The sequence below is a fragment of the Procambarus clarkii genome, chromosome 2 (genome assembly GCF_040958095.1).
Source record: "Procambarus clarkii isolate CNS0578487 chromosome 2, FALCON_Pclarkii_2.0, whole genome shotgun sequence".
Lineage (NCBI taxonomy): Eukaryota > Metazoa > Arthropoda > Malacostraca > Decapoda > Cambaridae > Procambarus > Procambarus clarkii.
The window spans coordinates 44,571,719-44,594,821 of NC_091151.1; the positions used below are offsets into that span (position 1 = coordinate 44,571,719).

At 36.9% G+C, this 23,103-nt stretch overlaps 1 protein-coding gene across 3 annotated transcripts; it reads right to left on the reverse strand.

Moving 5' to 3' along the window:
• Window positions 1-264: 264 nt before the first annotated feature.
• LOC123762266 (protein NEDD1) lies at window positions 265-22,952 on the reverse strand. 3 transcript variants are annotated; one of them, XM_045748676.2, is made up of 13 exons: window positions 22,817-22,952; window positions 22,433-22,537; window positions 19,279-19,409; window positions 18,147-18,266; window positions 17,351-17,491; window positions 15,985-16,214; window positions 15,167-15,365; window positions 13,033-13,124; window positions 8,792-8,918; window positions 8,335-8,497; window positions 5,474-6,163; window positions 2,336-2,487; window positions 265-701 (listed from the first exon to the last, which is right to left on the reverse strand). In XM_045748676.2, the coding sequence occupies exons 2-13, from the start codon at window positions 22,527-22,529 to the stop codon at window positions 597-599; spliced, it is 2,247 nt and encodes a 748-aa protein (XP_045604632.2). In that variant the 5' UTR covers window positions 22,530-22,537; window positions 22,817-22,952; the 3' UTR covers window positions 265-596. The 3 variants fall into 3 exon arrangements, with proteins under 3 accessions (XP_045604632.2, XP_069181232.1, XP_069181238.1); XM_069325131.1 differs by having other exon boundaries at window positions 22,866-22,949; XM_069325137.1 differs by lacking the exon at window positions 22,817-22,952 and adding an exon at window positions 22,747-22,772.
• Window positions 22,953-23,103: the final 151 nt, after the last annotated feature.

Sequence of the window (23,103 nt, forward strand, 5' to 3'; positions counted from 1 at the left end):
TGTACAAATATTTATGAATATACTTTTTGAATTTGAACTGTAATGAAATGAGCACGTTAAATGATGTGACAGCTGTTATGGGTTAATATGATGTGCAGATCACTGTGAGTGGAAGCAATAATTTAAATTGCTAATAATACAAAATTTAAATAATTTTAAGTACAAATTAAGCTGGTCTCTATTGAGATAACTAACTTGAACTTGATTTTTTAAATTATACATATTTTACAGTTAAATTTCATGCAAAGGAGGCAATGATACAAGTTCTTTAATATACATAATATATTTACAGATATATAATACACAAATTATAAACTTTCATCATTAACAGAGTATAAGTGGTGTGTGGAAGTAATCTAAAAACATACTGGTACCTGTCCTAGACTCTTCTCCCTGCAATTTGTACATTTAGGAAATTATTGAAAGCTTTAAACAAGATATTAAAATTAACCCATCATATCAACATCTGAAGTATTTTACAGAAGACCAGAAGTATAGAAATAGTAATTATCAAAAGAAGGCACTAATCAGAAAACCAGAAATAACATACAAGAAAACTCATTTGTTCATTGGCAGCAGATTTCAGATCATTCAGCTTAGTATGTTGCCTTGAGGTGGGAGATCTCTTGGCGTAATCTCTCATTCTCTTGCAGGAGGTCTTCATTTAAAGAGTACTGGCGGTGAAGGTGTTCCATTACCTCCTGCAATACAAAACAAAAAGTTCATTAAATAACAATAACTCAATTCAGTAACTAAAACCTATTTTTATACATTTTTTAATAAATTATAAGTAAATTTCTTGCATTTTTGGAGGATTAAACTATAGCAGAAGATAAATGAAAGGGCCACACCACAAACTTGTGAGATTTTCTCAACTCTTGCTGATTCTTTCCAGTGGAAGTGCACAACTAGTCATGTGCTGATGAATTCTCTTGGTTAGCCTCTTTCAAGCTTTCAAGCAGAAAAACCGTTTACCAATACTAGAGAACAGTGATTCAATTGTCAATGTATGACAAGATAATGTTTATATAGCAGTTGTAAAAGGAATACGACGACAGATGTGATATGGAGAAAGAAATATCCAAATTTCATTATGCTCCTGCTGAAGATAACACTATTTGATCAACTTTTAACAACTGAAAAGGCAGTTTTATTTTAATGCAAAGATGTAAAACTGAACTGTACTGTATTGGAGTTCATCCCAACAAATGTAAAGTACAGTTTAGGAGAAGGGAAGAGATCATGACAGTATAGACAGACAGCTTCAGCATGGAATCCACAGCTGGTAACATACAAGAAATTTAAGAAAGTTCAACTCTCTCTATGAGAACAGTCTAAGAGAACTAAATTTAATAAAATTAGAAGAGCCCAGAGGCTCAATATCTAAAGATATGGAGGGAAAATATGTAAAGTGGAGCGCAAGTTTTTTCAAAGTGAAGGACAACAGATGGAAGTTGGAACTGCAGAATGTGCCAAAGAAATGTTAGAAAATACTTTGAGTAGCAGGGAAGGCACACTTAGGTGAGTATCAGGTATGTGAGTAAGGAGGCTGACATGCAGGGCTGTTGGGTGACCATGACCAGGGTGGCAGGATGTGTAGAGACAATGATTGTTTACTCATTACCAACTACTGGTTACCTAGTTTTCTTACAAGAAGTGGTTTGTTTCGTTTCAACCTGTGACTTTCTGGACGATTTCCTTGTTAACCCAGCAAGTAAGTAATTATCAAAAGACGGCACCAAACCGGGAAGGCTATGTAGCACCACCAAATGTGCGGAGTAATCAGAGTGCGCTAAATATCACCAAGGATGCCAATACGAGAACAGAAACGCATAAGGCGAACAATATCAAAAGTATCCGATTCACCAAGAATTGGGAACTTGCTTGGAACCCAGCAAGAAAAAGTTGATATTGTTAGTTTTTATATAACTTATTTAACTTAAACTGCCAACAACATCTCACATTGTCGCTCTTTTTTCCCAATATTGCCGATGATGCAGTGTAAGGGTAAACTACTGTAGTATTTGGAAGTACAGTACAGTTGTGTTACTTCAAATAATGTACTGTATGATTGTAAAAGGAACTGAAAATAGAGGCACAAATATTTTGACCCAAGAAAGAGGGCTGAAAAATGTGTTATACCCCTGTTGTGTGTGTTACACCCTGTACCTAATGCTTTCTGCCAAGGTAAGATGATAATCAGGAGAAAATGCTAAGCTTTCTGGCAAAGAAAACCAGGGTAATTCAGCATGTTTTCTGTCCACTGAAATCTCCAAGACAAACATCTTTCTGTCAAACTACAAAATTTCATAATTGTACTAAATTTAGTGATTACCTGCTGCTTGAGGAATTGCTTGGTTACCACACACTGTAAATGCATCAGACGGCGGTTCACATCATCCTGGAATTCTTCTAAAACATCTGCCATACAGTTGCGTATTAATTCTACCTGCAGTCGAGATACTCCATTGCCACATTTTACTGTGTCTGAAGAGAAATATGATTATTTAATTTCTCATTTTCAAGTTACAAAGAGGTGCTCTTCTGGAGATAATACAGTATACTAATGTAGGAAAAGGGGGTTAAATATATTCATCCATGCACACGTGACAGCATCACAAAAAACATGTATCATCCAAGGGAATAGAGTGTATACCTGATAAGGACATAAATTGTGCAACATACTTCAAAAATTATTTAAACTACATCAATGGTCAGCTGGATTCTTTATGGAATTTAATCCCAGCAATTACAAAGTACAGTAATGAGAATGGCAAAGTGTGAAATAGAGGACAACAAAAAAATGCACTACTTAAGACAGACAGCAGCTTATAAATTGAGGAAGTAATTGTCAAAAGAAGGCACCAAGCTGGGAGACTGTAGCACCACCAAAGTCACAGGAGATTCAAAAGATGCTAAATATCACTAAGGATGCCAAATGTGAGGACAAAAGTGCATAAGGCCAGCAATATCAAATGGTATCAGATTCACCGAAGAGTCTAACAAGGGACAATGTCCCCGAGAGACAGTCAGGAAGTAAGATGCATGATATAGATTAAGGAAATAATAATATGCCAAATCTAACACCAGAAGTGTTGCAGGATATCAGCAGAAGTGTATGTCAAGTTGACAAGAATATATAACAGACTTTAACACTTGGATAAACAAGTTCAGAACACTACACAACCTATGCAAGCCTAGTCATAGAGAATGCAAAGAATCAACTTCAGTATGCACAAATTTAATATATGCTGTTATACAGGTATCTTTTATGATATATACTATACATACTTTTTATTAATTTCTGAATTACTTTGTGCTAGTCATACGTGCTTAGCAAAGTTTAGAAGGAAACACCGTGCTGAACAGTACTCCTTCAGTGTCCAAGTAGTGAATAGGTGAAATGAACTTGAGAAAGAAGTGATGGAAGTAAACTCCATCCACAGCTTTAAATGTAAATATGACAAGAGCCCTGAGAGATCGAAAGTAGTTGCACTAGAGGAAGGGCACAAGAGCTGCACCTTTCTTCATACAGATGTTAGTAGGCAAGCAGAAATTAGCAAATTATCTACAACAATTTTAGAAACTAGGGCTTATGTGATTTGTCATGCAAAATAACATTAATTTCATATTAACAACCTGCTTCCACTCAGCCCTGTTTGCCACTACTTTTGAAAGTTGGTACATTCATACCACATTTTCACACACACTATCACATCTTGTTGACTTTCATATCAGCCTTATGAAAAACTTTCACACTAACATCTATTCATTACTAATTCTATCTTCCTACCAATCACATGCTCCTCACAGTTCCTTCACAACAGCTCCAACTTCCTTTTGTTCATGTTACATCAGGTTTTACACCTGAATACTAAGGTAGGAACAGCCACTGCAAGCAATCCTCTATCTGCATATATTTACCCCGTGGAATCTTTAATACTGTATATGACTAGTGAAGGAAATGCTAATATAGACTGCTTATAGATCCAAAGAAATAATGATGGCTGTATCTCAACTTGAGCAATACAAAAAAATATCAAAGCCAAGAGACAAGTCAGAGTAAACAGTATTAGGCAAGTACTAAACTGTGTGGTACCACACACCTGTACTGTGTGGTATCTTAATATTAGTACTAATACTATTTACTTCAACTTGTTTCTTGGCTTTGATATTTGTTTGTATTGCTCAAGTTGAGATACAGCCATCACTGTCTCTTTGGATCTATAGTAGTAGTAGGCATCCATCAGTCTCGGGAGACTATAGTGTTGTGCTCTGGTTCCCGTTTCTGGAGTGACCTCTCCAGGGCATAAAGCCAGGGTAGGTTGATATGGAGGAGAAGCTGTTATCCAGGCAACAGGTCCCCCCCCTCTTCACGGCGCCGAAAGTCTCCAATGGAAAGGCAAACGCCAATACGATCGTATTTTCTTAATACGATCTACATGCAGTCTATATTAGCATTTCCTTCGCTAGTTATACGTTAAAGATTCCGTGGGGTAAATATATGCAGATAGAGGTTGCTTGCAGTGGCAGAATGTATAGTTAAATCATGAGTGTCACTCATAACTACTTTTGCGCAATCCTTTGGCTGACTATTAATGATTTTGTCAATCTCACTACAGTACCTTGGGAAAACTGAATATTCAAGGTACTAGCATATCAATCTTAACTATCCTTTACTATCTTTAAATGTTAAGTTTCAAACAGTTTTAATCCTATCTAGCATTAGTCTATTTTTACTGACAATATACTGTATGGCAATAATAACCACTGCACATTAATAACAATAATATTCTTAATACTCATTTAATTTTTGCTATAAATGCTAATTCCCTATACAATTTAGCCTACTTTTCCAAATCCAAAGTTTTTTTAAGATTTGTTCTCATTACAGAAAATACAGGACATATACAAAAAAAAATTTATCCAATTATTTTTTGACATGTACTCACCCAGTTGTGCTTGCGGGGGTTGAGCTTTGGCTCTTTAGTCCCGCTTCTCAACTATCAATCAACTGGTGTACAGATTCTCGAGCTTACTGGGCTCTATCAAATCTACATTGAAACACTAAGGAATCTGCCTCCAACACATCATTGCTTAATGCATTTCATTTGCTAACTACTCTGATGTTTTAAAAATTCTTTCTAATGTCTCTGTGGCTCATCTGGGTACTAAGTTTCCACTTGTGTCCCCTTGTTCGTGTTCTGCCCCGTGCTAAACGGATGCCCTGTCAATTCCCCTGAGAATTTTGTAGGTGATTATCATGTCTTCCCTTACTCTTCTGTTTTCCAGGGACGTGAGGGTCAGCTCCCTTAGCCTTACCTCGTAGCTCATACCTCTCAGTTCTGGGACTAGTCTAGTGGCAAACCTCTGAATCTTCTCTAACTTTGTCTTGTGTTTAACTAGGCTTAACATGTGTGTTAGTTAAACTATGCAGAAATTGCACTAACTGTTTTGATTAGCTCAACAATACCTGATACATTTGTAGGAGACAGGCCTAAGGAGTTTTCTTCTGTAGATTTCACTCCATTTGGACTCTCTGCAAGTAAATCGCTGGCTTGAATAGGCCACATAAATGACCGTGTAATTGGTGGTGATATTCTTGCATACAAAGTTTTCTCCATGCTACCAAGGTCCTCTCTGGATTCTGTAGTACTTGAAGATAAAGATTCATCTGGCAGTACATTTTGCTGAGCTGAACTAGGAGGAATTTTATTTTGGTTTTCCGTACCTCTTTCTTCGGAGCTTCTCGGCAGATTTTCCACAGGCTCAGAATCTGTTTTTGTATCAATAGCCAAGGATCCAGAACATTTTGAGCCATCAGTGTTTTTAATTTCTTTATTACACATATCTGGATCTTGCTGAAAATTCTTACCAAGTTTTCTGGAAGTATTTAGATTTATATTAGCAATAGTATTTACTTGGGGATCATTAGCTTCACATAATGGAGAGAGATGCCCTACTTTGTGGGATGTGGCGATAGAAGGGCGAAGTTGTAATTCTGATGCATCAGCTGGTTTCACATTCTCTTTATCATTTCGTGAGAGAGAGGACATAGTTACACCAGAATTTACATTTATCTGTGACATTGCCAAGTTTTGACTGGGAGAGTTGGTCGTGCCATCCATTCCGTATGTAGCTCGAATTGAAGTCAAAAGGTCATCTGAAATTGAAAAAAGTTTTAATGGAAATTGTATTTATATGGACATGGTTACCCAGGCATGCTCAGGGTTGTTGATGCTGAATATAAGCTAAAGGAAAGAACAAGTACATGAAGGTGTAAACTTTTCTCGTCCAAAGCACTGAACCTCCAAATCAAGCAAATTTATATGCAGTACTGTTTTATGACCTCATAGATGGGAATGTGAAGAAGCACTTGCAAAGAATGTGGGTGTCATGTAGCCTTTCTTGGTGGTGGAGGAGTGTGTGTGTGCCTGGTTTTGTGAGGGAAGTGGGAGTGCTCCCACCCAATTGTAGCGTCTTATTTGAGCCTCTTTATCTACGTACAGTACTTGCCTAAGTGTAGTTACAGGATGAGAGCTATGCTCATGGTGTCCCATCTTCCCAGCACTCACTATCATATAATGCTTTGAAACTACTGATGGATTTGGCTTCCTACACCTTCTCACTTAACTTGTTCCAACTATCTACCGCTCTGTTTGCGAAAGTGAATTTTTTAATATTTTTTTGGCAGCTCTGATTTAGTTATCTTGAAACTGTGACCTCTTGTTCTTGAAGTTCCAGGTCTCAAATTTTTTTATCAATTTTGTGAACTCCCATTACTATTTCGTACATAGTACATGTGCACCTTTATCAGAAAAGTGGTTATATGTATGTTCTGTTAATTTTATAAAACCAGGTGATCACAAATCCCCTGCTTTTTGCACCTCTGTGAGGGAGGGAAATGTGGGGGGCCAGGTTTTGGCCTCTGGTCCCCAGTAGGCTTTGAAGGACCCCGTAAGGGTTGATGTGGCTTATAAGTGTGGAGCCATCTCAGTGTGGCTAGCTACACAGAGCTACCATTTGGCCCATCCAGAAAATACCATACATTTTCAATGTACAGTACTGTACTGCACACAGAAGTGGTAAAAAACTACTGTATGAATATGAATTAGTGTGATGCTGCAGTGTATAAGCTATGATGAATGCATTTGCATCATTATTTAATATTATTAGCTCTATGTTACTATATATCTCCTCCAAATTGATGCTTCACCTCCCCAAGAAAGTTGGAACTGGTAAAATGATGATGATGATAAACCAATCCCTAACACACGAAATGAAAGTAACAATGTTTCAGTTTGTCATGGATCCTTATCAAGTTGAGTTATCATACTGTGACATTCTCTGTGTGATGTTGCTGTTAAGTACACAACTTGTGTGACGTAATTATTATAATCAACATACGGTTGGTAGATATGAAAGAAAATGAAAAACACTTCCAGTTCATTCACCGAGTTACTTTCTTGCAATGTAACCGAGATATTTGTGAAAAAGATCTTGGGATCATGGTTAACAGATATTTAATACCCCAAAAATTATGATTTTTATTTCATCAGTATTTCATCAAATACTCGGCATAAAGCAAATAGGATACTGTATTTGCATACATTTCTAAAAATGCTAGCAATAAAATAATATTCCTAAGCTATGTCTTGCTCGTGTTTGGTCCCATTTGAATTATGCAGTTCACTTTTTTTTTCATACTGTGGAATTAGAATAGATTCCCTTGGATGCATTTAGTGAAGGATGACAGTAGTAGTCCCAGAATTTGGAACCTTTCCAATATGAGGAGAAATTTGGAAGGCTTAATTTGAATTCCCTTAAGGAGTGAGGAATGGGAGAGTGACATCATCAAAGTGTAAAAGTGGATATTAATAGGGTGATGAGTATGTCAGCACAAAATAAAACACGAAGCTGTGAATAAGGGTTGGAGAAGTTAGATTTGGGAGTGACCTACATCGATGCTGGTTTAGAAATGCAGTTGTTTTGTGGAGTAAATTGCCAGGTAACATGATAGATGTGGGATTGCTTTTTTGAGTATTGATTGGACATGCATACAAGTGAACTTGGTTTAATGTGGATGGGAGCTGCCTGAAATGGACCAATAGGCCTTCTGCAGCTTCATTTTTTGTGTGTTCCTGCACATAAATCATATACAGTACAGTATCATATTTTCTCATATATATTTTGATTAAAGTTTTAACAAATTAAAATAATAAAAAAAAGCAGTGGAAATTGTGACGTGTAGCTCTAAGATGAGCACCACTTACGTCAATTGTCCTATATTCCACTAGACTACAGGATGTATTGATCTAAGAGTTTTGCACAAACCTTTTTCAACACTACTCCTTAGCAGTTTGATTGCTAATGGTGAGAAGTTTCCTTTCAAGGGTTGGTCATTAGGCCTTATTGGAGACAATACATCATTAGTGTTCAATGATTCAGTTGAACTATCAAGACCAGCCCATTTCTCGAAACCTTGCTCAGTGTTTATCTGCCGGGAAAACACACTGCATTAAATTCTTGCCTATGTCACTATTTTTATTAATGTAATTTCTTTCATCAACATGGAAAAAAACACTATAAATACATAATATAGGTTAATTAACTATACTGTAGCTGTATTTTAAATTTTTAGAGCTTGTGATTAACAGTCTAATCCTAGGGTTCTAGAAATTGTAATATTGTTTTCAAAGTCAAAGCATGACTTTCAAAGTTAGAGCATGACTAAAAATTAAGCATGACTTTCAAAGTTAGAGCATGACTAAAAATTAAAGTTGTAACCAACTTCTGCAGCCGAGTCCATGGGCCTTATTGGAGAGAAAACATCTGGAGAAAGCACATCACTTGCAGGAGAAGGGTAAGACTTTGGTTTCAGAAGTGAGGATGGTTCTTCAGGTTGATCAGAACAGGACCTAGTATAACAACAAACAATGATTCAATAATGTGTTCTTACTGTCAATGACAAGCTGTATATGATTTACATGTACTACTAAACAAAGCGATGGATTCTGGATGAATAATTTTTATATTTTCAAATTTCATTCACCTTTATGTGCTTGTAGGGCAAGCAACAGCTCTTGGGCTCTATCTTCAGTTGCCTGCTGCAATGGGTTCCCAACCCTCTTTCTTCATATTATAATACCTAATCTTCAAAATAATTTTCAGAGTTTTAAGAGTAGGCATGATATTAAACATGAGAATTAGGAGTCACTGCAACAGTGACTTAGGGGATCTCACTGTGCCTCATTACTCCTCTCATCTAAAATCAATTTGAAGATTCTCACCTTACTACTGCTAATTATGTGCACAAGTTATCTCTCTGTTGGCAACATAAATAACAATGGGACTAACCTGTGATGAAAATCACACCCTAGAGAAAGAGGGAAATGGGTTAGATTGAGCATTACTCGACCTGCCAAACTGCACCCAGCAAACCTTCACACAATTCAACAAATTTTTTCTTTTATAAGGAAACACTGTAAATCTCCTCGAGATGTAAATTGAATGGTTCAGGGAATGTCGGTTTGATGGCTGGATTTGAAGTTGAAGGTAGAGCACCCTCTGCCAATCAGAGCAGATGATAGGAGACGCCAGCCAATCAGTGAGTGAAAGGTGGTGACGTTACCTTCATACAGCTATGTAAGGTGGGCACAATGTAAATTGACATCTCTCTGTGATTAGCATCAACAATCGGCATGTGTACTTTAGAGGCAGGCATAGCAAGTGCTGATGGCAAGTGGAGCCTAATTGTAATTACTGTGTGTGGTAATTGAAACAACAACAATCTACTGACACCGAGGAGATTACCCCTAGAAAAAGTTTTCAATAATGGAAGTAGAAAATAGAAAGAAGCGACTAGGGTTAACCCTGACAGCTGACAGAGGAATCGTGATTAACTTGTCTGTACAGCGAGGCAGATATGGTGCATTTTGGCACTGTTTAAGATAATTAGTTTGGAGTGAATAGTGAAAACTGTGGGTTAATTGAGGTTGTAAACTGACATGATGAATTTATAGTGAATTGTGAAATTATGGTAAATGTGGATTGTTAAACAACTGTGAATGGTATACCAAGATACTACTGTACTTGCCAAAAATTACTACAGTATTGTACTATTATAAGTATTATTATATCCCCTATTTACAGGCAATGTTCAAGCACTAACCACTAAAAATTAATACGTTTCTTTTAATTAAATTACACTGTATAAATTCTCCTTTTCAATTATTTGTTGTCATTTTTCTATTGAGTGGTAGTTTTCTATTTCTATTTGTACTCTTTCTGTTGAGAATTCCATGCACTACTAGTATGTAAGAATGAACACAGTACAATATCATTTTTTCAGCTTTTGAATATTCCCAGCATTCTGGGTCAAAAAATCTGATTTGACTCCTGGTAAAATTGTTGATAAACAATATACAACAGTTGTTTTTTACTGGTGAATGAGATGCTGTGAGAATTTTTACAAAAGAGAAGAAAATTACAAAAGATTGCCCTCATAATCAATCTAATACTGTAAATTTAACTTGAAATATCCCAAGAACTCCTAAGCTTACCTCTAACCTGCAGGCTGCAAAGAAGTGGACGGAGTATTCGTTATAAGCATTTATAATATAAAATCACATGGTTGTAGTACAGTATCATGATAGTACTTTCTTCATCAAAGAGGATTATAGCATGCTAATACATTACTGTAAACTGATATGATTCTAGGAAAACCAAATGCAGAATGACTTGGCTCAGAATGAACTTCATACAGTTCAGTATAATGAAACAAAAAATTTGGTTTCAGAGACCTAAAACATAAATTTTCTTCCATTGTTCTTTCAACAAAACACATATTCCATTGTAAACAAAATTACGATAGAGCTAAAAAATGTTCTTGGGGCTTGGTACGAAGCACGATGCCGAACTGTAATCAAAGTCTGCAAAACACATGTCTAGTCACTATGTAAAACGTGCTTGTCTGCTGGGCACAAAGTGGAAGTGAAACAGGTGACTGGGTAAACTGCATCACACACTAAAACGAGAGCTAAAGTGCCTGAAACCACTCATTTCTGGCCCAATCACCTCTGATATACTTCTAGACAATTTGCACACAGCCGAATCTGCCACTGCAGATTATGGATGATGACATGAGCAACGACACTGCCTCAAATCCATGTACTGCAGTTTGTTCAAGCACGGTCAAACTGTACTTCCATAGCTTGGATTAAATTCTACTAGCCATTTTTTTGTCATGTAGCTTGCCTTTCTTCTGAAGCATCCTGGAATCTTCTTTAGTTCTTACCTATCTCACCATTTTACATTATCTACAAATCTTGTCAAATTAAATTTTAATGTCTTGGACTGGTTACACAGACAAGGAACACACTAAGGATCCTAGGTCCAAGCATTACAGGACCATGCATGCCATTCCTTTCACTCCAACCCTCTATTTATTTTGCCAAGTACTTCCTTACCTAGTCCAGTGTCCTCCCAGTTATTTCAGTCTGCTCCTCCATCTTGTGTACTAGCCTTGTAGGAAAGTGGTATTAAATGTCTCTGTACAGTCTAGAAAATGTGCAATCCACTCATCCCTCTCTTGCCTTATCTTTGGGGACACAGTTGTAGAATTATCAAGCTCATCAGATATGATTTGTTTCCTCTTAAGTCCATAATGCCTCTTTGTTCTAAAGTTTGTCCTTGCCAAATCCTACACAATTCTCTTTCTGGTTATTTAGTTTAATACTTCACATGGAATGCCATTCAAGACACACTCGTCTATGAATACTGTACTGTACATGTATTCCACATTGTAATTAATAGTCATATATCCTACACTTATCACCAAAGGAACATAGGATTTTAAACTATTATTAATGGTTACACAGCAATTCATGTATTAAACTAAACACACTTCCACAGCCACTAAATATGTAGTACACACACTTCATTCTCTGGATCTCCACATTTAAAGACCAAATGGTGACTGCTTAAATATTGCCCAGGGACCTAGGGACCCCAGGTACTATGGAAGTGGCACTATGTCCACTATAATATTATGATTAGGTTAATGATATCAATATACTAATTGGGGTAAGCAGTAGTAGGTTAAAGTAACAAGCATGTATAATAAGTGAAATTCCATCTTCTGATTAAGAACAGAATAGAGCATTTCTCAGTAGTTGAGGAAGCTGGCTTGGAATGCTTGGTCCCACACATACGGCTACTGGCCTGGGTCCTCCTGCCTTCAATGATCTTGATATGATTTGGCCAATAGAAAAATAGCAGCACTGTAGGCCTGCCTTGTGATAGGCTACCTTCCCTTCATAGAAATGTGATGTCACAAGGGGGCACTGGTGGGTGTTACTGCCCTAAGCTCTTCTGCAGTCACCTAATGTTGTAAACCCTTTGGACTAGCCCCTCTCTCAAAATGTCTCATCAAGCAGGGACCAAGATGGTGGCTGTTTCTAGAGAAACACATCCTAGGTTTCTTGTCTTAATTAACCAACCAGCTTCACACATTGGCCATGTGAAATCTAAGCTCTGGAAATGAGCTCTCTTCAGGAATTCCAATCAACAAAGGTATCACCTGAAATAGCGATGTCCCTGCCCAGCGTGCACTGCACATGCATCTCATTTCCATGTCTGTGATACAGGATCAGCTACAAAATATCCACTTCTTTACAAATGGTGTCCAAAGGGAAATTTGATAAACACCTTCAATGGATACCTGATTAACCGGCCTGTAATTCATGTCGGACTATGGGCGGTATCATCTAATAGCATGGTTGACCAAGCTTTCAAGTCGAGCCTGGCCTCGGGCCAGGTTTGGGGAGTAGAAGAAGAACTCCCAGAACCTCATCAAGCAGGCCACATGGACACTGATCCTCAGAACGATATCAAGGTACAGTATCTTCAACGTACAATGTATAGTACTGTATATGGTAAGAATTTTATTTTTAAGGCAACATTACACATACTATATACAAAAAATTGCTCCTTATCTTTATCAATTGAATAAAAAAGTTCAGTTTCACTTACTTTGCTTGTTTTGTTTGGGGTACTGCCAGAGGAACATTAGTATTCTTCTGTGTTGAAGGCTTCCTGGTGTGGCCGCCCACAATATTTTCAGACTGCCACATCAAATGTAAAAATGTCAAGAGAATGTATATATAGTACATACAAGCATGAACTTATTATTGATCAAATTACTATCTTATTTTATCTATAGGTACTTAATCTTACCTAATTTAACCTTAATACATAAAATGGTCTAAGTACAGTGACCTAAAACAGGATGTAAGTTCTCAATAATTATAATACAATGTATATGTTTTGTTTGAAGTGGAGGGGGGTGGGGGATTTTTTTTACTTTATTGTATCCATTTTTATCTAATTTCTAGTAAGAACATTTCCATATACAGTATACCACATTGAATCTTTATAATCATTATATAATATAACAAGTGGCTTAAGTAATTGTATCAAGCCATACATGTTCCAAATATATTGAATATGATCATAAATGCAACAACTAGGCATACTTACCAAGAAACTTTATGCCCTTTAGTCACAGGTCAAAAATGAATTCTGTAATTTTCTTCTTGCATTCATTTGTGTTGCTGCATTGATCAATGTTGTTTTATAAATTTTTACACTTATAATGAGTAAAATTAATGTTCTTTCCATGTTTACCATTATTAGTTAACCATATGGTATTCCGTAGTCAAGGTCAGGTAGCCTCTTGGGCTTATCAAGGTCCCCTCTAGGCCCAACTACTGATGACCTACCAGGAAGCAACTGAAGCCACATGCCCACAGGCACACAAATCCTCAGCCACCAGGGATGCCCAAAGGGACCTCATAATGCACCCAGTAAGGAAAAGAGGAGTCAAATTCAAAAGAAGAAGGGTCCATTATCGAGGTGTAATATGGGTCTCGCAGGAGGTAAGCCGCAAGGGCCTCCCCTCCCCCTCGGCAGGATGCAGGAAGCCGAAAACCTTCGGAATGAAGGGAACTGAGGAACCTAAAGGAACCTGGAACTGAACCCAAGGAGGAGTCGAACCTACAACAAACTTGTACAGGGAGGGATGGGATAGGAAAACCCCTCCCCCTGTAACAACAAGCCCTGCACCGAGGGTACCAACACCCAAGCGAGGTCAAATGGGGCCCTAAGCCCCACAAGTCAACTCCTCCCCAGTCGTGGTTATCTTGATGTTATCTCGAGATAATTTCAGGGCTTAGCGTCCCCGCGGCCTGGTCTTCGACCATGCCTCCTTTTTGTTACACCCTCCCAGGAAGCAGCCCACAGCAGCTGTCTAACTCCCAGGTACCTATTTACTGCTAGGTAACAGGGGCATCAGGGTGAAAGAAACATTTTGCCTATTTGTCTCCGCCTCCGCTGGGGAACAAATCCAGGACCTCAGGACTACGAATCCGAGGCACTGTCCACCCAGCTGTCAGGCACCCAGGGATCCTCCAAGGCAGGACCCGGGGCCAAGCCATCCTCCAAATCTGCCTCTGGAGAAAAGCCAGAGTCCACCGGAAAATCAGGGAAGAAGGGGGCCCAATGGTACGACTCGAAAGCCCCAGCAGGAGGAACAGGTTTGAATGCCACCACCACCGATCTGGAAGGGGCAGTCTCCCGAGACTGCCCAAGTCACACCACCAAGAAAGTCCTGCCCAGACTCCCAAAACCCTCAGACATTTGGGAGCTGGGAGCAGGGGGGAAGGGGGGGGGGGGGGGAGGAGGATGAACCACTGCAGGGAAAGAACAAGAGGGTGCAGATGAAACCAAGGTTGAGGTGACTAGCATCCCCAAGTCTGGGTCCCTATAGCCAAAGCAGGGCGGCTGAGGGGCATCTGGAAAGGCAACCAACCTATCACGTTGCAGCATCCTAAACCTCGCATGTAATGCCGAAGCTGCCTGCACCCGAATATTAATATTCGGGTGCAATAGGCCCTCCCACTAGGGCCTACATGGCCCTAGTGGGGGGTATGTACTACATAAAAATCAAGACCAGCCTTGCACCACTATACAAGTGTTGAGTGTTCCAAGCCAAGATATTGAAAAATAAACTTGCATATATACAAAGGTAACTGTACTGAGGATACCTAATTCAGGGAAGTGAGCAAGTAAGATAGTTGTATGTAGAACTCAAAATAATGGTACTTACCTTAGATCGTGAAGGCGGCTGAAGAAGCACACTGGTAACAGCTGTTTTATGTGCCGAGATGACAGTAATTGGTGGTCGAATTGAGCGCAGGTCATGTATAAATACTTGTCCTGTCATGCTACCCAGAGCTACTTGCTGACCACCCGCCAAGAAAGCTGCACTGGTAAGCGGTGCAGAGCTTCGATATGTCATTAAGGGTCTGAAAATACAATATCAAGGATGACCTTTATTGCAACCTTAACACTTGCACATTTCAATAATGCAATACTGTACGTGTCATCCTAAAAAAACTTCCTCAGTATACATTCCGACACTCACAATTCATTGATACCTACACGTTCACCTTTTACACAATATTTTAGTCACTATCTTTCGACAGTGATTTAACAAATGTTCAATTATTTAACCTCTATGCACAGTACATAAAAGCCTTGTTACATGTGAGGAAAAAGTCCTCTTTCCTTCTGACAGTTCTCACCATTACTTCATCACATCTTGTAGACTGTCTTACCTGGTTTACCAGACATGCCAGTTTCTGTATGTTCTTGTTGCCTCTACACTCCTGTATGCTCAAACTGGGAGCTCTTTGTAAAATACAGACTTCCTTTTAGTTGTTTTAAGTGAATTATAATGGCTCATGAGCACAAAAAAACTTAATGTTCGTACCTCTACCTTCCTTGTTTTGAATGAGTTAAGCAATACTTACAAAAACATTACTCTGTATTTGTACTTTAAAATGCTTACGATAAATTGTTTTAAGATTGGCAAGATTATTAATAGTGAATACTGAAACAAATTAGTTATAATGAACTACTTACTGTTTTGTTTGAACATTGTAGCATGCAAGTTTCTTGTCATAACCAACTGATATCATTAACATTTCATTAACAGGAGAGAACAATAAGGCAGTAACTGGTGAGTGGTGAGCAGTTTGGAAGGTATGGACGGTCTTGTTAGCATTAGAATCAAATAAGGCGATGGACCCTCCTTCAGAGCAGCATCCTAATAAGGATTTCTTCACGTGGCTATATACCAAATCAGTCACTGCCTGCAAATACATTATAAATAAGGTGAACCTTGTTTAACATCACCTCAGTTATGTCATTTCATTTTTACATTGTTAGATAAATTAAAAAAATAAATTTAACAACAATTCTCTTTCTACATTTTTATTCATTCTTCCTTTGAATTTTGCCTATACTTTCTATTCAAACTTTCCATTTATGTACTCTTTATTTTCATATTTTTTTCTTAGTGTGAGTGGTGTCTGATTAAGTGATGTGACATCCAAATTGATATATAGAAATTATTTAACAAATGTCAGATACTGAACCGAGATGTCTATCTTCTTCGTATCTTGGGGTTATCTTGAGATGATTTCGGGGCTTAGCATCTCCGCGGCCCAGTCCTCGACCTGGCCTCCTTTTTGTTACACACCCCCAGGAAGCAGCCCGTAGCAGCTGTCTAACTCCCAGGTACCTATTTACTGCTAGGTAACAGGGGCATCAGGGTAAAAGAAATTCTGCCCATTTGTTTCTGCCTCCACCGGGGATCGAACTCGGAACCTCAGGACTAGGAATCTGAAGCGCTGTCCACTCAGCCATCAGGCCCCAGGTCTAGGGAAGGTTAGAGTACTGTATTGTCCAAGTTCACTTATCCAGACTATATAAGAAGGACCTTTCACCGGATAAGACTGACATTTGGATAAGCAGAATTCTTACCTGGGAAGTCCCAAAATTACCATATTCACAATTTTGTGTATCACAACCAACATAATTCAAATTTCCACACACACTATAAATAAAAAATATAACTTAAAACAAATGTCTGCTACCTTGTGGTCGTTCGTATTCTTGTTTGATACCATAGATATTGAAGTATGTAGTTCTTGAAAATTCATATATACTGTAACCTAATCTCCGGTTATCTGGGTTTCTGTCTGGATATGGCAAAGTTTTGCCAGAAAATTATCTGGACATGATTTTGGCCAGATAACCCAAATTTTCGGTTTAGCAAGCATCAGCTAACCGAGATTGTACAGTAATTACTACCAAAGGACATTGGTAGTAATTACCACCATTGGTCATATATTGTTTAAACAATGTTTTTTAATTGACTTAATGCTACTTACACATACTGTAGGCTATATAAAAATAGGGGACAAAGCTGATTTATGATACATACCTGATTATTAAATATTTTAAAAGGTCCAGCTGTGGAGTTGTTTACAACAGACACGGAGTAGATGGTGCCTTTTCTTGACGCTGCTGTTATGTGGGTGTCTTTGTGACTGAAGCTAATTTGTGCTATATCACTCTGTGTCACCTGAAAATTAAAGTAATGCTCAGTGTTTCTTGAGAAATACTGAAAGCAACAGGTTATGCATTGCACATAAATTACAAAATAGCAGTGGCTAAATGGGTTAATGAAAAATACTATGATGCTTTGCTTAGGTGAAGAGCATATTGAAAACTAGAACATATAGATATTATTTTCTGTTGCCAACATAACATACAAATTATGCAGAAAACCATCATAAACATGTGAGTGATTGATATAATATGAGGATACATTCTTGGCATTGTTTCAGCTACCACATGGGATTGTTTCCTCGTGTCAAACAGAAGGCAGCACATACCAGTCCTAAGTGCTACTTTGAAGGACAGGTGTTACAAGATGTGGAAACCTTGTTGGGACACCTTGGCTCACATTTTTTCCAGGAAAATATTTGTTTTCAGTTGTAGTTACGATCAATACAGCAAACGGGTAAATGGAATAAGACATAAGGAATGTGGGCTAGAGTGCTAGGGAAGGAACCAAAGTCCTAAATAGATCAGTCATGTGATGGGGTTATCGTGTGATATACCAACACACTGTATTTGTACACCTCATTCAAAACTCAGGAAAGATATGTGTAAGAATAAGAAGTTAAAATTAGAATGCTACTGACATAAATACTAGAGCATGGCTTTAAACTTACTGAATACATTTTCAACTGTGACTGTAACTTCACATTCCAAACAGTCACAGTACCATTGCGGCTACCAGCACCCAAGATATGAGGAGATTGGCTTGCAAATTTGATAGAAGTTGGGGCTTCCTGAAAATAAAAAAACAAGTCATTTCAGTTTCCTAAATAGCAACTAAATAAGTTACTTCAGAGGGATTTATCAATCATAAACATTTTTTTTATCCTGAGGGATATTTATAACCCTATTTATAATGATTAGCAAAACTATTGCTACTTACATTTCACAAACATTAGTATTACAACCTGATTGGAAAAAGTATTTCCTAATGTAACTTTTCAGTGAACTTCATTAACATTTATGCTATGGTTCTTATATTTTCTGACAATAGAGGAATTCTTAGTCAAAAGATGTTTGAAAACTAATCCACAGATGCCAAGCATTAATGAATGCAGGAATGAATACATGTATCATTTCCACCCACTTTGTTTTTATATAAAAATTAAGAAATTGAAATTGGTATGAAGGAGAAAAAGCAAATAGTAGTCTTCTACTTCTTGGTTCTCAGTTTCTTTGACCTTAGCTTCCTCCAAGTCTTAACGTGCTTACAGGAAGCATCAGTCTCAAGGTTCTTCGGAGTTGAGCCAAGTTAAATGATTAAATACTGTATATACATTTCCTAAAGTAGTTCAAGTACAAATATTTTTACTAGGTTTTCCCTAGGACTATTTTGAATATCTTAACACTGTACTCTTTCTTTAGTGATGATTTCTGTCTTCTGGGAAAATAAAGCCTTCCAAAATTTTACATCAATGCACTTTCATACCTCACCTGAGTATTTTATAATGCCACCCATTTTAAAACAAAGTTGAAAGCCACAAAAATACTTCTGACTAGTTGTCACAATCACGGACATCCCTGTATTCACCTAGTTGTGCTTGTTGGGGATTGAGCACTGGCTCTTTCGGCCAGCCTCTCAACTGTCAATCATCATTTTTTTTTTTTACCATACCCTGTATGGTACATTTCATGGCTTATTTGCTACACAGCATCATTAACAGATCCCTGTATAACTGTGACATTGAAAATCTTTTCTAGTTTACTTGTACTTAACATAAACAAATTAACCTTCTCCAAGCTTACAATTCCTCTTACAACTCCTATGTTTGCTGCTGACTTGGCATTCACAGCTGACAAAAAAATTTCTTCTCCCGTTTCCCCCAAGCTTGCTATACATTGGCCATCCTGATTCCATGTTAGTCCACTAACACGCCCTAAAAAAAAAAAAAAATGGTTAAAATGAAATGTTCATCACAAAAAATCAAATTCTGAAAAGAGCTACATATGTCTACAATAATGTGTACACACAAAACATTCATACCAGTGTTTCAAAGTAATGTGTCAAATATAACTAAAGTATATTTTCTGCATGCTTTAAAATGATATACTTACCTAGTTGTGTCTGTAGGGAGTGAGAACTTGCAGAAAAACTTAGCCTCAACTATTGTACCTGGTGCATTTTATTTTTGCTTCTAACGTTCCAGTACTGTTATATTTGCTTTTCAAGTTGTGAATCAAGGTAATTTTCAGCATTTTTACCACAAGGTTGTTCTACTTGTTTACCACACTGTATGATGTACAGTACCTGGATATTCCCATCAAAGATTGTAACCTGTCCCTCTTAATCCATTTCTACAATTGCATTAAAAAGTCCTCTCTCCTGTTCGGTATAATTACTATATAATCCACCTAGAGCTGGAGTAATGTTAAGAGTGGGAACAGTCACTGTTATATCAGTTAGTCACAGGAACAGATACTGTTTCTGGTATCTTTATTACTCACTACATACACAAATGATTAAGATATAGGAATCAACAGCAATATTGGTAAATTTTCTGGTGACACTAAAGTAGGGAAGATACAGTATTAAAATCGGACGAAGAAGAAACATTACAGGAGAACCTAAAAGACACTCAAATTTATAGAAAATTTACATACAATTGAATGCTGACAAATGTAAAATCCAGGAAATGAAAAATATAGTGCAAGATATATAGCTAAACAACAGTGAAATTGCTAAATCAAACTGTGAAAGGGAGTTAAGAACAATGATTAGTAGGGATAGGGATCCAAAAGGCAACACAAATACAGTAGAGTACTTGAAATATGGCAAAAGGGTACTCGGATTCATAGTTAGAAATGTTAGTAATAACAGCTCTAATGTGAAAGAATAACTTCACCTTAACCCTTAGACCGTGCATAATACAGCGAATTTAGGGGGCATAACATCAAAAAATATTCAAATTATGTAGAAAATAACTTAAAAATGTTAAACAAATCTCCAACTTATTGGCTTCAGTGTCGTGAAACTCTCATAAAAATATTTTCAGAAATTGATTTTAGACAAATTTTTGAAACATTAATGTTTTATTAATAAGAACAGCTCCTAATAACTGTAACTGAAGGATTATGCAGTAATAAAGAGATGCAAGCATCTGTCTTATGCTCAAAGAAGATGAATAGTAATAAGAAGTGTCCACAAAGTGGATATGCAGTTGGTGCCTTTATATCATTGCCAAGTAATACATAATAACACAAAACATAATGAATAACTATGTTAATATGATCTTGACTAGACCACACACTAGAAGTTGAAGGGACGACGACGTTTCGGTCCGTCCTGGACCATTCTCAAGTCGATTGTCAATCGACTTGAGAATGGTCCAGGACGGACCGAAACGTCGTCGTCCCTTCAACTTCTAGTGTGTGGTCTAGTCAACATACTTCAGCCACGTTATTGTGACTCATCGCCTGTTTAATATGATCTATTTTGTTAATATCATATAAATACAATGTCCAATGTTAATATGTGTTACTTTCATCAATGTCCCAAAAATATTTTTTTAAGGGATTTTTTTTTTTAAGATTCTAGTGATTTTTTCTCCTTTGTTTATTATCTGCTTTTGTTTTAACCTTTATATCCTGGAGAATGCATATGTTTTCATAACTATGTGAAAATAGAATGAAATTGGTCAACAAATAAGTCAGTCACAACTAACAAAACTTAGAACTTTTAATTTTTTTGGGCTGATTTTTTCTCCTATTTCAAACTATTTTCTTTGTTTCTTTAGGTTGTTTTGATGATTTAGGGACCATATTAGGGCTTTTTCACTTATATAAAAGATACCCTAAATATATTCCCTAAATCATTACATTTATTATAATTATCCCTATATTTTGTGTTTTTTGGGGGTTATTTTTTCTTGACTTCATTTCAACACATATTGACCTACAACTTTCACATATTCGAGTACAAATGCCGACCAATATTTATTAAAACATACAATTAAATTAATGCATTAAAACTATCTTTATTCATTGTTGATAACTTCAACTTCAATTATCTCTGAAACCAGTTTCAACTTTGAGTGGCTTCTAAAATTCCAGTTATTAACCGATTCTCACTATTTTGACATATTGTGTGCTTTGCTGTCTGTTCTACAATCCCATCAGAATGGATTTTTCATAAACTTTATACATTTGGAGTTATAATTTTTTTTTGTCCAAATTTGCAGCATATTTCAAATGTCCTATTGACGATTTTTTTTACAGTAAACTATACTAAAAACCTATATTCTAATTTAATGAAAATGAAGATCATATGCTATTCCGAGAGAATAATAACATTAAATGAACAATTAATGATAGTTTATATTTTTTATTCTGAATTGAAAATCTGAAGTTTTCAATATTCAATTTTAAAATTAATTTTGATTCTCTGGTTTTTGAAGTTATGCTGTGATCATTTAGACAAAGTTGGAGCATTTGCCTAGTTGATTATGCAAAAAAAAAAAAAAATTGGAAAGTGTTTGTGCAAGTTTTAAAAACTTATCTTAAATTATTTTTTGTCAAAACATATACAGTATGTATGTATTGCTCGGTCTAAGGGTTAATTATGGTTAATGGTATATGTACAAAATGTCACATCAAATGTCCATAAAGGGATTAATATGCTTGATATGGAAGGAACCCATGTTGTCTGCAGGGAGACGGGTGGAGATAAGTTAAGCCATTAGTTATAAACATGAGGTGTTTTAGTTTTGCTGAGGATTTTATGACAAATTGCCTCATTTCTAACCAACCACAACCTAACCTAACCTTAACTGTACCAGCAATGACCTAATTTAACCTAACCTAACCTAACTCACCCAGAAAACGCAAGATAGGTAATTTTTTTCTAATTCTTTTGTAAGTATCAAGTTTTGGACACTTAATTCATTTTCATTCGCAAACTCACCATTTCCTGAAGTAATTTCTTGGCATAACTTGAAGTTTTGAGTGTCCCAGAGTTTGATGGTACTTCCAGCTGTAGCAAGAAGTTGCTCGTTATCCATGTTCAGATCTGTAATAATAACTTTTATTAAAGCAAGAAATCCGCTGCAAAGTGAACGAATTCTCCTGGTGTGAATGTACCAGTCACACCAGAAAATAGTTACAACCCCCATTGTACTTTGATATAAATATTTAAATGCTTAAAAAAATAATCATTCTAATTTAATAAATAATAATAATATCTTGGGCTGGGAAGCCTCACACACAAGTGATTCGTACTGGTAGGGGCATGTCCTCATGATCCTTTATTTAAATAACCTTAACCAACAACAAGTTTAAACCAACTGACGTGTCTCGGTGATTGTAGCTGATAATGAGGAGCCCAGGTGGCTACTGACCTCCGGGTGGCGGGTTATTACCAGTGTTGAAGGAGGTGGAGGCCACAGCGCGGGTCTGCCCGAGGTTTAAACTGTAGTGTTGTGGTGGGCTGTGAATGCTCCCTTGGGCTGGTGTTTATATTATATTTCCAGTATAACTTCCTTATTATACACATTTTGTTATTTAAAAAGAAAAAAAATAATGATATTTTATCCTATACTTTGATTAATTTGCATATTCAAGCTTTTTTTCAGTTGC